General features: G+C 38.9%; 1 protein-coding gene across 1 annotated transcript; it reads right to left on the bottom strand.

Annotated features, from left to right (window-relative positions):
- On the bottom strand, nucleotides 1–3374 carry LOC115925102 (uncharacterized protein K02A2.6-like). Its single transcript, XM_030988294.1, has 2 exons — nucleotides 3229–3374; nucleotides 1–3049 (listed from the first exon to the last, which is right to left on the bottom strand). The coding sequence occupies exons 1-2, from the start codon at nucleotides 3372–3374 to the stop codon at nucleotides 1–3; spliced, it is 3195 nt and encodes a 1064-aa protein (XP_030844154.1).
- Nucleotides 3375–14599: the final 11225 nt, after the last annotated feature.

Genomic DNA, 14599 nt, shown 5'->3' on the forward strand with positions numbered 1-14599 from the left:
TTAGCGAATGTTGAGCGGTGTTGAGCGATACGTGCGTAGTAGGGTCTGGATGGCCTTATCGAAGGTCATTCCATCTGCGAGATTCGGTTTCAAGCTCTCCTTGATTACCCGGTTGAAACGCTCTACGCCGCCATTGCTTTGAGGGTTGTAGCGAGTTGTGAGGCGATGTTGAATTCCATTAACGGCTAGGAATTCTTCGAACTGTTCAGACGTGAACTGTGGTCCATTGTCCGTGGTGATAGATTCTGGAAGACCCCACTTGGTAAACATCTTCTCCAAGATGCTAATGACTGATGTCGTAGTGACTGAGCTTGTTGCTGCTATCTCAGGCCACTTGCTATGGAGGTCGTGTACAACTAACAAAAATCGCTGACTTTGGGGAGCGGCTTGGACTTCCCCAAAGATGTCGACTTGAAGTTGCTGCCATGGCTTCTTCGGCCATGGGGTCGGCTGCAGTGGTGCTGGCCGCGGTTGAGTTTTCTCGCTGAGAGTACACGCTTCACAAGATCTAACGAGATCTTCTACGCGTCGATCGATCGCTGGCCACCAGATTGCTTCGCGACATCGTTGCTTCATCTTCACCACACCTGGATGACTTTCATGTGCGGTTTGTAACACACGATGTTGAAGCGATTTCGGGATTACCGCTCGGGTGCCACGGGCGATACACGTGTCGTCGAAGATAGCTAGCTCATTGCGAACACGATGATATGGAACGAGGTCTTCGGAAATCTCTCTAGGCCATGCTGTTTGGAGATAATGACAGACCTTCTGTAGAGTTGCATCTGCGGCTGACTCTGTTTTCAGCTGCTCACGCGTCACAAGCTTTGCGGTCACGTGAGAGATCACCATAAGAACGTAGTCTTCGACGTCGTCTTCGATGTCGCTTCTTGCATGGCTATCGCGATTGCTATTCGCGTTCGGTGTGCGGCTAAGCATATCTGCTACTCGGTTGCGTGAACCCGCGAGATATTCGACCTTGAAATCATATTGGTGCAGTCGATCTGACCATCTGTAGATGCGGAGTGGGCGGTGTCCAGATCCTGAAGTGCTCAACAAGGTTGTTAAGGCTTGATGGTCAGTACGAAGTGTGAACTTGCGACCGTAGAGGTACATATGCCAGTGTTCGCAGGCGTAGATGCATGCGAGAGCTTCGCGTTCTCCTGTAGAATACTTTCGCTCTGTGTCCAACAACGCTCGAGATGCGAATGCGACCGGACGTACACTGCCGTCGATCGTTTGCGATAACACTGCTCCGATAGCGAACGCTGACGCGTCTGTAGTCACGTACGTTTCAGCGCTTGGAGTGAAGTGAGCGAGAACTGGCGGCTCTGCGATTCTTCCTTTGAGCGTGTTGAATGCGGTCTCTTGTGCGTTGTGCCATTCCCAAAGCGCTTCCTTCCGGAGAAGCTTCTGCAGAGGTTCTGCGATTTCTGCGTATTGTGGCACGAATTTGCGGTAGAAGTTCGTTGTTCCCAAGAATGAGGCTAGCTCCTTCACATTCGTTGGGGCTGGGAGTGTTCGGATAGCTGCAACGTTGTCGAGTGTAGGCGTCAGACCATCTGCAGTGACATGATATCCCAGAAAATCAATGTCCGAAGCAGCAAACGTGCACTTGGCCTCGTTGAGCGTCAAGTTATGCTTGGCGAGGCGCGTCATGACTTCTGCTAATCGTTGATCGTGCTGAGCCTTGTCCTCTCCGAAGACTACCACATCATCAAGGAGATTCAACGTGCCCTCGATTCCAGCTAGAACTGAAGAAACGATTTTCTGGAATGCGCTAGGTGCTGAGTTCAGTCCATAGGGCATACGGCGATACTGAAACATGCCTATGTGTGTGTTGAATGCAGTGAGATGGCGGCTCTGCTCTGCTAGCGGAACCTGGAGATAGCTACGTCTCATGTCTAGTTTAGAGAAAACTTTAGCTCCGTGGAATGAAGCTGAAAGTTCATTCATAGTAGGAAGTGGATACTTATCCGGAATGATTGCCTTGTTGACTGCCCTCAAATCTACACAAAGTCTAAGATCTCCATTCTTACGGCGTGCGATGACCAGATTAGACACCCACGGGGATGAATCGATGCGCTCGATGATGCCATCGGATTCAAGCCTATGAAGTTCCTTTGAGACTTCATCCCTGACAGCTAACGGAAGTCGACGGAGACTCTGTGCAGTAGGTGGGACTGAGGAATCCACCCTTGGTGCATGGCAATATCCTTTGCATTTACCAAACTCGTTGAAAAGTGCAGCATAGCGTTCTCTATACGCATTGTCTATGAGCCGAATGCGTTCACCAGTGTGGTCGTTCATCTGAAATCCTAGGGCGTCGAACAGATTGACTCCCATAAGGCTCTCGCCCTTCGCTATGTAGAACGTAAAGCTGTCGAGATGTACATCCTTGTACCCGACAGGAAGCTCAACCGTGCCCAGAACGGAAATCAGTGTAGGTGGTTCACCATATGCTATGAGCTTGCTCGATGTCGATGACAGGCTACAATGTGAGAAATGTCGATGATACAGTTTATCACTAAGAATTGACACTTTGGCCCCCACATCAATCATCAAAGAGAGGTTAGTACCAGCAATCTGCACTTCACATTCTTTGAACTGACCTGAATTTGCTGAAGAAATCCGGTCTGAGAGTGTGAACACGCTGCTTGCTATGTCGCCCTCTATTGGTTCATCAACGTGTTGAACTGAAGATGCACTTTTCTTGGTAGATCTGCATACGCTAGAGAAATGGTTCATCTTCGAGCACGAATTGCAACGTTTTCCAAACGCTGGACACGCTTTCGGAGGGTGTGTCCGTCCGCAGTTCGAACACGACTTCGAGTTAGCATGGTTAGAGCGAGCTTTGTTATGATATGGTCGTTTGATGTTCTGTACTGGAGTTGCCTGATGTGCAGTATGACTATGTCCTGGACTGGCACTCACAGTCACATCGTGTTGTTTGAGGAGCTTGGCGTCCAGCATTGCGGCTTCGATCTGGATCGCTAGATCGAGCGCCTTCTTAAGTGTCAGACCGTCATCCTCCATTAACAGACGTTCTCTAATACGGGGAATAGACGTCTTTTCGATTAGTTGATCTCTAACCAGTTCATCGTTTAAGGTGCCAAACTTGCACTTGGATGCCAGTTCGGTTATGGCTGCCACATATTGTTTTACTGGCTCCCCATGACCTTGGCCCAAAATATTTCTCAAGTTCATCAACAGCTTTATCGTACGTACCGGTAGTAGACACTTCCAGCTGTCCGAAGATCCGCTGCCCCTCTGCGCCCAAACAGTGGATCAGGATTGCGCGGCGGCGGAGGTCGGGTATCTCCGCTGTGTCCAACCCGCTTGCAGTCAAATACGTTTTGAAGCTCAAAATCCATCGTGACCAAGGCACAGGAGGTTCTCCTGGGGTTGCTAGGAATGGGTTAGGTGCTACAAGACCTATTCCAGCCATCCTCGTCGCCAGATGTAGTATTTAGGAACTCAGAGACATAAAACTAGATACAATGAATTTAGTAGTTGAGATGATTTAATCTATTCCAAGATGTCCGATCATATTGTGATCATGTGTACATAAAGGGGATTGAGCCCTCGACGTTGACTGTTAGCACAGTCTTACAAACACAACATTCACCTAAATCGGAATTTTGACCACAATCACGTCTTCTGATCGCAAAATTAATCATTGTAATTTTGTAGAGTAAAGTCTCGGCTACAAGATGTTAACAAGTAAGACACACGTACCACAGTAGGGATAGCCACGATAGGCCTATATAGTTTTTAACAACAACGGCAAACATATACCTAATCGAATCAAATTAAATTGTTTTCCTTTAAGTGGCACTATGTTGACGTCAAAACATTCTAACAGCAATTCAATTCATACTCTATCAGAACATGAAAGCAAAATTGGGTATAACCAGCCATTCTGAAGAGTTATAGCGGATTTAAATTGGGTAGGCCTACTTTTTTTACCACTAATTTTGGCAATTTTTTGCATATTCGCGCGTGTGTCAATTTTGAGGTTTAACGAACGTCTTTGAGCTAAATTGAGGTCAATAATTGCTAAAAGAGATATCAGAAACACAATTCAAGCTAGTGAACTTAATTGAATTAATACATTCAGTAAGGACGGCACACGCAAAAACGCGCGCCATTTTTTTTTTTGAAATGTTCAATTAGGTCTGAAACGAGTAGTGAATTGGTCCAATTAAAAATAATGCAACGGGGTTTATTTAGGAAGACAAGTCGGGTATTAATAACAGTACTATATACTGGAACGAGAAAGTGTATTTACACACATCAAAAATACATAAATGACGTAGTAGCTATAGGAACTGCTGTACATTAAATGTTGTGTTCATGAAGTGTGAATCCGAAGAACAGACATTTAAACACAACGCATTTTCTTAATATACAGTAGGGCATATGAATATACATAAACATTTTATAAACAAATTTAAGTATACATAACATACAGCATTGTAATATATACATGACGTAGATGACAGTTTTTGTTACTATTAAGGCATATTGAAAAGACTTTACAGAACGCTCATATTTCTTTCCATCTGTAATTAATCACAATTTGTTGTTCATTTATTTGTAGTATTACACGGATATAAATATGCTGTTCGTCAGTTCAAAGATTAAATGGTTATGATATATGACAATGTATATAAGTGCGTATCTGGACACCTATCCCCTGGAAATCCACCCCGGATAACCACACCCAGTCAATTACCCCCTCAAGAATGACTACCCGCCCGGGGATAACTACCCCCGAACAACTACCCCCAGACACATCCTAGGACAACAACCCCCGGACAACTACCCCCTAAGATAGTTGTCCGAGGGGTGGTTGTCCTAGATGATGGTTGTCGTTTGGGGTAACTGTTGTCTTGGGGTAGTTGTCCGAGGGTAGTTGTCCTAGGGGTAGTTGTCCTGGGGGTAGTTGTTCTAGTGGATAGTTGTCTTGGGGAAGTTGTCCGGGGGGTAGGTGTCCTATAGAACCATATAAATGACACATGATTGATCAAGAAATTTACAACTTGACACCTGCCCCCGGGCACCATTCACCGTATGACAATCTCCTTTTAAGTTTCAAGTTTATCTGTCTTTCATAAATCACATATAATCGTAACAGTACAAATGTATCGTATATATACACTGTATTCCATAGCAAAGTAAAGTATAAAAAAAAAGATGAGGAGACCTTGGTTGAAGCACAGCTTGTTAAGTTAAGGCCCCTCAGATGATGTGACAAAGATAACTGATTCATGAAAACAAACAACAAATAATATATGGAATATATAAAGCTATTCAAAAAATTCACTCAGAAAAAAAAATACCAACGATGTATCGACCACAGCATGGCCCTACTGAGTAGTAGGTTCACGAGTCATGACCACAACAAGTACTTGAAGATGCGCACATGATTCCCATCACACCGGGTGCTTACAAACTCACCGTGTGTGTGAACATAAATGTCATATGAGCACTAACCACCCACCCATGGCAGCAATAACTTGCACAAGCCCAAGCTGACACCACATCGAAACATCAATTATTGCTCTCTGAGTGCAGAGGACAAGCAGGAATTATGGTTTATGTACAGATCGGAAGAAATAAAAAGAAGAGGGATCAAAGGGATTATGTTGAGGTCGAGAAATAACGATAGATCGAGAGTAGAGTTAGGTATATCCTACAGTACACAACAAAAAGTACAATTATAAAGCTTGACAACACATTCACGTGCAATTCACATACTTGTCAAGTAAATGACTTAAGTCTACGTTTAAAAACTGAGATACTTGGAGCATTCGTTACAGTAGAATCAAGTGAATACCAGAACCTGGGACCAAGTGGACATTAGAGTATTCAGAGTGAATGTTGTCCTTGCATATGGTACATGGAGAGCAGAAGCCTGTCTAGTATTATGGCTGTGAATTAGGTTATTTCTTCTTAAAGGCCCACTGCACTACTGGTAGCTACTTGCGCCCTCTATATAACAAACAATGCCTAATCGGTGACCATTGGTCCCCCATGATCCTCTTTTTCTTATGTTAACTGAGAGCTGAGTTGATGAGATAACCACCTGGATTTGATCAAGCTAGGGCATAAGGGTAGTCCCCAAAGTGAATGCTAAACATAAGCGTTCCAAGTTGCATTAAATAGAGATCATTTAGTTTTAGAATACTGTTTTCATATCAAAATAGATTTGTACGTGCAAGATAATTCGCTTTACAAACTATTCTAATAACCCTATATGAATTTGAGTTTTGGATGATTTGTCCCATGCCAACATACCATAATTAATATATGATAAATTAAGAGTAGAGTACAAATGAACAATTCCTCTTGAGGTGACATGATCTGAACTAATAAATAATACCAGTACTTTTTGACACCACTTTACTTAATTGTCCACATGATTTTTCCAATTCGTATATACCAAGACATTTTGCTGAAGTTACTCTCTCAATAGGGACATTATCCAATGTCACCTCGCCTGGCCAAAAATCGACTGAATTAATGAACGGCATATAATTAGTTTTTTTTTTGAAGATTCAGGGTTAACTAATAAGCATAAATCTACTTCATTACTTTTCGAAATTCTTCATTCACAGTTTTCAACAATATTTGTGGACATTTTTGAGAAAGAAATACGATCGAGTCATCAGCAAAAACAAAAGAAACTAGACTTTAATTCGTCACTTAGACGAATTAGGTGATACGTATGATAATGGTCTACATAACGAATAATGCATTACACGATATATTATTTTGTAAAATGCTTCTCCCATTCATATGCTTCTCCCATTATGATCTATTCATATGTCAAGATTAAATTGTGTCTCCTTGATCATCATGGATCTAGGGAAGATAGATTGAAACAATATATGACCTTTGACCCTGTGCAGTAACCAGTTACACATTTGACTCTAATTTACATCATGAAGAACACCTTTTGACGATTCTTATCTTATTCAAAGAAATGAAAATGTAATTGATAAATGATTATCATCATTATGATAATGATCATGATGATCATGATCATGATCATGAGCGCGATCATGACATCTTATTGAAAAAATGAGGGTTGATTTAGATAGCATATAGTCTCAGCTACAACATACTCAAAAATCAACAAAATCCAAGCCGAAATAACGGGGATATTGCTCGCAAAAGACAGGAATGTAGACTCCAGATTTTAGAAAAAGTCATCTCCCATAGGGATTACACGCAAAAAGTAATGGATTAAGTGAAAATAGGGTAATAATAAAGTAAAAAGGGTTATTTATGACATTATTTGCGAATCTACGTGTTTAAATAATCAAAGGAGATGGTACAGTGAAGGTCAAAAGGAAAAAAAAGTGAAAAAAAAAAGTGTTGGAGACACCCGGACTCGAACCAGGGATCTCGAGGTTGGAAGTCAAGTGCGTTACCGATATACCAAAACATCTCCCATAGCGATTACACGTAAACGGGAAATGGAATTCAGAAATCCTACTTTGCAAGTGAAATATGAGCAAGATCCCGGCATCTAATCGAAAAATAAAAGGCACACTTTTGATAGCTCATTGTCTCAGCTACAACATATCCAAAGCTCAGCGAAAACAAAGCTAAAACAACGGAGATTTCGCTCGCGAAAGACAGGAGTGTAGAATCCAGTTTTGAGAAAAAGTCATGTCCCATAGAGAATACACGCAAAATGCGAAAAATTGACATGCCTCCTTTAATCGCAAAAATACACCATGATACTTTTGTCAAAAATAAAAATTGTGAATACTACATTTGTAGAAAATTGTCTCAGCTAGAACATATCAAAATTAAAAAGAAAATTGATCAATATTTACAGAGATACAATCCATTTTCCAAAAATATGCTGACGTCATAATATGCAAATTGAAATTTTGAGTTTGGAGGCCATTATGATGACGTCATGAGTTAATTGAGGATAAAATGAGACATGAAATCAAATTTCCGACTCATAATCTATCCAAATATGAAAAAAATATTAGGAGTTTCTATCTATTCTAAAGAGTTACAATGAATTTTATATAGGCATGTTTTTGCCCATGTATTGTGGATAAAGATAACGCAAATCCGCGCGTGCTGTCAACTTTGACGGACGCTCATTGCGTTAATAAAAGGTGAACAACTTATCAAAATGCTTGGAAAAATGTACCGAATATGATGACAGAAAAAAATCGGCGATTCTAAGTTGCAAAATGCCAGTACGCGCGAAAACGCGCGCGCATGCGCGTGTGCGTAATTTTTTTATCAAATGCTCCATATGGCCTGAAACGTATGCAAAAAAAATTTGGGATGATTTAGAGCATTTTAATTTTTTTCGCGCGCGTAAACGCGCGGACATAAGCGTACGCGCATTTTTGCGCGCATTTATTGACTTGAAATTGACCGGACGGATATTGAGTTTAATCATGATAAATATGAATGAAAAATGGCTTTCCTTTATGAAGATATGATCATAAGTTGATTTTCACAAAATGGCGCCTGGATGACGTCACGATGACCTTGACTGTCTGAAAAGTCACACAGTTCTAAGTTAGACTAAGATCTATCATCATTGAAAGTTTCATGATAATGGCTTTATTCAGTCTTGAGATATCTTGCGAACAAATTCGAGGAAGAATAATAAAAATAAACTAGACTTTAATTCGTCACTTTGACGAATTAGGTGATACGTATGCTTATGTGTAACATAATGAAGAACGCATTTTCACGATTTCGTCTTTCGTTTACTACTCCCATTATGGTCTATCCATGAGTCAAGTTTCAACTGTAGGGCAGAGGGAGACAGACCAAGAGAATAAGAGGGAGGCAAGGCAAGAGAGAGAGAGAGAGAGAGGGAGAGGGTGAAAGAGAAGAGAGATAGATAGATGCGAAGACAGACCCAAAAAGGAGAGGGGCAGAACATGAGAGGAGAAGGAAAACAGAGCAAGAGAGAGGAGAGAGAAAGAGAGAGAGATGCAATTGAGAACAATGCCTTCCAGATGACCATGATTAAAAGTGGTATAGCGCCCCCTTAAGGTATTCGATTGAGAATTGTTATATATGATAATTAACATGTCACCTATGATTGAATGTTTGACTATGATAACGTCATGATAATGTTGGATAGTCTCATAAATCTTGTGGACACTTGTCTCAGCTACAACATACTCAAAAATCAACAAAATCCAAGCAGAAATATCGGCGATATTGCTCAAAACACTGGAATGTAGAATACAGATTTGAGAAAAAGTCATCTCCCATAGGGATTAAACGCAAAAAGTAATGGATTAAGTGAAAATAGGGTAATAATAAAGTAAATAGGGTTGTTTATTACATTATTTGCGATTCTACGTGTTTTAATAATCAAAGGAGATGGTACAGTGAAAGGTCAAAAAGAAAAAAAAAGTGAGGACAAATATTGTTGGAGACACCCGGACTCGAACCATGGATCTCGAGGATGGAAGTCAAGTGCGTTACCGATATACCGAAACATTTCCCATAGCGATTACACGTAAATGGGAAATGGAATTCTCAAATCCTACTTTGCAAGTGAAATATGAGCATAATCCCGGCATCTGATCGAAAAATAAAAGTCACACGTGTGATAGCTTATTGTCTCAGCTACAACATATTCGATGCTCAGCGAAAACTAAGCTAAAACAACGGAGATTTTGCTCGCGAAAGACAAGAGTGTAGAATCCAGTTTTGAGAAAAGGTCATGTCCCATAGAGAATACACGCAAAATATGAAAAATTGACATGCCTCCTTTAATCGCAAAAATACGCCATGATGCCTTTGTCAAAATGAAAAATTGTGTTAACTATATTTGTAGAAAATTGTCTCAGCTACAACAATTCAAAATTTGAAAGAAAAACAATCAATATTTACAGAGATACAATCAATTTTCCAAAAATATGCTGACGTCATAATATGCAAATTGAAATTTTGAGATCGGAGGCCATTATGATGACATAATGAGTTAATTGAGGGTCAAATGAGACATGAAATCATATTTCCATTTCATAATCTATCCACATATGAAAAAATATTGGGATTTGCTATATATTCTGAAGAGTTACAATGAATTTTGTATAGGCATATTTTTGCCCATGTATTGTGGATAAAGATAACGCAGATCCGCGCGAGCTATCAACTTTGACGGACGCTCATTGCGTTATTAAAAGGTGAACAAGTTATCAAAATGCTTGGAAAAATGTGCCAAATACGATGACAGAGAAAATTCGGCGAAAATATGTTGCAAAATGCTAGTACGCGCAAAAAACGCGCGCGCATGCGCGTGTGCATGATTTTTTTTCAAATGCTCCATATGGCCTGAAACGCATGCAAAAAAAATTTGGGATGATTTGGAGCATTTTAAATTTTTACGCGCGCGTAAACGCGCGGACGAACGCGCACGCATGAATTTGCGCACGTTTATTGACTTGAAATTGACCGGACGGATATTGATCTTAATCATGATAAATATGAATGAAAAATTTCTTTACGTTATGGAGATATGATCATAAGTTGATTTTCACAAAATGGCGCCTGGATGACGTCACGATAATTTTGAGTCTTTGAAAAGTCACGCAGTTCTAAGTTAGACTAACATCTATCATCATTGAAAGATTCATGACAATGGCTTTATTCAGTCTTGAGATATCCTGCGAACAAATTCGAGGAAGAATAATAAATAAAAAAAATAAATAAAAATCTTGACGAAATCAATAGGTGATACGTAGACTTCGTTACGTATCACCTAATAATAATAAAGAAAAATCTTGACGAAATCAAAAGGTGATACGTTGACTTCGTTACGTATCACCTAAAAACAAAGATAATACACTTTATGAGCGTTGGAAATCGTTAATATACAAGATAAATAAAAGTGATCCCAAAATGGATCCCTGTGGAACACCACATGTTACTTTGTTGTGGGGGGGGGGGGGGGAGTCAATTCCATACAAGGACATACATTGCTTTCTATCCGTAAGATAACTTCTAAACCAATCCAAAGCGACTCCCCTGACACCATAATGACATAATTTACTCAAGAGAATTTCATGGTCTACACTCTACAGTATCAAAGGCTTAGGAAAAGTCTAAGAAATGTACCGATGGTGTGTAAGTGACTATCTAAGGCAAAAGCAAGTTTATCTATAAGATGTAAAATTGCATGTGTTGTTGTTTGCTTTTCCCGAAAACCAAATTGATAATTACTAAAGACAAATGTTTTGTTAAAAATGTTATAGTTCTTAAATAAGTTTTCCAGATCTTTGAAAAACATGATAACCAAGAAATCGGACGATAATTTGTCAATAATTGAGACTCACCATTTTTCAAAGTTGGTACAACTTTTGCAATGTACATGTTTATCGGAACAACTCCGCTTGACATAGACAAATTAAAAATATGAACTAGTGGTTGAAGAATACCGACGACAACTTGCTTAATAAGTTAAATTACCAATATGATCATACCCATGACTTTTCTTGTTCTTGAGGCCTCTTACAATACCAAGCAATTCTTCGTCGCGCGTGGGCACCACAAATAAATTTGGCATGTTAGGTTCTCATAAATAATCTTGAAATCAGTTTGACCGTTTGAAATATTTTTTTTTTCAGATTCGGGCCAGTATTAAAAAAAATATTCATTAAACTTTTCCACTACAATATCTTTATCTCCAACCAGCTGGTCATCTTTATTCAATTGTCTTATACTTGTTACTTTATATGGTGCTCGAAATACATTTCCTATCACCTTCCACGTGCCCTTGATATAATTACAAGTTGCTTGAAACTGTATAAAATAGAATTTTTGTTTGGCTTCACGCAGCACAGAAGTCAGAGTATTTCTGTAAACAGAATATTGCCTTTTTAGAACTTCCGTCCCTACATTCTTATGCTTATATAATTATAAAAGATCATTTGTCTTATTTATGGATTTTAGCATAGCATTGGTGGACGACGGCATATATTTCTACTCTTTATTAATGGAATATTAGCATTGTACACCAATAAAAACCTATTCATGAACATATCGAAGACACCCTCAACACGCTGATTTTAAAGAACATCACCTCTAAACTGATTAATATTTTCAGGAGTGCTTCTTTTAACATAAATGTTTTAGCACAATGACAATAACCTAATACCGTCTACCCCTCACATACACAACGCTACTACATGTAGGAAATGTTATAGCAATATACAATTATAATGAATAAATTACACATATTTGTGCTTAGAAGACGAAAGACTTGATGCATGGCTGATCGGTAACGAAACGGAGTTGGGCCTTTTGTCATCTCTGTTTTTTGCTACGACAGGCAGCCAGTGAAAACGAACTCGTTTAATCAAATTATGGAAATGCAAGCATTACTTAAAAAAAACAGAACTTTGTTATTCCTGGCTCTGGCTCATTTTTCCTGATTGAGGTACGTGTCATATGAAAGGGCAGAAAATAAACTTTCTAGAAATGTGATTTTCTCTTTGAAATTCAGATACCGCCCGCCAAATGACTTTTTGGTTTCCTCTCTTCATGAATGAATAAATTACACATATTTGTGCTTAGAAGACGAAAGACTTGATGCATGGCTGATCGTTAACGAAACGGAGTTGGGCCTTTTGTCATCTCTGTTTTTTGCTACGACAGGCAGCCAGTGAAAACGAACTCGTTTAATCAAATTATGGAAATGCAAGCATTACTTAAAAAAACAGAACTTTTTTATTCCTGGCTCTGGCTCATTTTTCCTGATTGAGGTACGTGTCATATGAAAGGGCAGAAAATAAACTTTCTAGAAATGTGATTTTCTCTTTGAAATTCAGATACCGCCCGCCAAATGACTTTTTGGTTTCCTCTCTTCAAATTGTTTTCAATCTCTCATGCGTGACATATGCATCATATGGGTTGCATCAAATAAAAGAAGAGGATCAAAGCTTTACAAATATGTGCCATTTATTTATTATAATTGCGATTAAGTCATGTTAAAACATCGATAATTCTCGGTTTCGTTTTTTCTGGGACGCACTGTATATACCATATTTCTAACAATAGCGTCTATTTTTTATAGCTAGTTAAAGGACCTGCGGCATGATAAACAAGATTTTATCCAAAATTCCTATCTTTAAATACAATAGGCTATATTCTACATAACTTTTCAAAATGTTATGTGTGGAAGTAATGTTTTTTTTCACTGTTACTCTTGCCAATGATTAGTATCATTTAATTAAGACTTTTTATAAAAGCAATAATCGCTTTCAAAAGCCTGAGAATAACTGAATTAATCCATTGGTGTTAATCTCTGTAAATGAAAATCAAGAGACGAAAATTGCTGAAAAGCATATTGTGTTTCTCAGAAGCTTTCGATTGTCTTAAGCTACAGTCTCATAATCAGCACCCTCTTTTATTTTGTTTGCATACTGCGCAACATTCTGGTTCTCATAAATCAGGTGTGATGACGGTACACATCTTTCCCCTGGTCTTTTCGATGAAGCTGTTGAGGTGATATCCATCTCCTGGTATGTCGTGTCTGCCTCGGGTCTGGGTTGTAGGTCCATGTAAGGATCCGGTTTGTTTTCTTTAGTCCTGGTTGGTACTTTGCGTCTGTTACAGAAAAACAAAATCACTGAATAAATACATATTAATCCATGCACAACCACCACCCTACTCCCAGGTGTTAAATGGGTACCCGGTAAGATGCAAAAGTCATTGTAGTTTCGGTGCTCAGCATCGTGAACGTCTCTATAAAATAGATCCTGTCTGAAATGCTCCCCATGGAGTGGATAAAGTTGATACATTGTTTGTGGGCAAGCCTGAATCATAATACCGGGCTAATATTATATCTGTAAAGAGCTCAGAGACATCGTAGATGTATTTTATACCCCGAATATTATTGATAGTATTATTATTATAAATGTTTTGATTGAACAATTGCAAGAAATAAAGCAGTGTTTTGTCCACAAAATAATACCATATCAAATGTATCAAGCGTTCTAATATGTAAATGTATCATGTTTCCCAATGGATATTTCTTTGAAACCGTTGCCCATAAAGTTTAAATAATTGTTATTCTGTTATGTTCTTCAAGAAATGATTCTGATAATACAGTTTAATCTTGAAAGAAAACGTATTTATTTTCTCACAACTTTATCGATCAAATTAAAGAATCATAGACATTGATATATAAAGTTCTGAGAAGGTAAAAAAAACTCTATTCATAAAGAATAAGCCATATTGTCATTAATTTCATGAAAAAAGGTAAGAAAGAATTACAGGGGTGATAATCAAGTTCCTCCAGCAATTCATGAATTGTATGATGAATAACATCCCGAAACACTAGTCTTGAGCCTAAACTGCATTTGAAAAAAAGGTTGGAATGTTCAAAATCAGCGCTATAAAGTTGAAACAACCCACTAAAAAGTTTTTTTAACATCTGAAAAAAACCCTCAACGGTTGAAGTTTGAGTCTGGTTAAAATGTTGATACCATGTCAACAACCTTATACCAGATGAATATTTAATTGACATTTCTTGTTATAAATAGTAAAGTGATACAACCCTCAAAAACTCATTATTTGTAACGTG

The sequence above is a fragment of the Strongylocentrotus purpuratus genome, unplaced genomic scaffold (genome assembly GCF_000002235.5).
Source record: "Strongylocentrotus purpuratus isolate Spur 01 unplaced genomic scaffold, Spur_5.0 spur5_scaffold_17, whole genome shotgun sequence".
NCBI classification, from domain to species: domain Eukaryota; kingdom Metazoa; phylum Echinodermata; class Echinoidea; order Camarodonta; family Strongylocentrotidae; genus Strongylocentrotus; species Strongylocentrotus purpuratus.

Bases quoted from the DNA above. Each gene is read 5' to 3' on its own strand.
- LOC115925102 (XM_030988294.1), bottom strand. From the start codon at position 3,374: ATGGATTTTGAGCTTCAAAACGTATTTGACTGCAAGCGGGTTGGACAC. The intron at 3,050-3,228 runs GTACGTACGATA...TCCCCGTATTAG, and splicing joins GCTGGAAGTGTCTACTACCG to AGAACGTCTGTTAATGGAGG.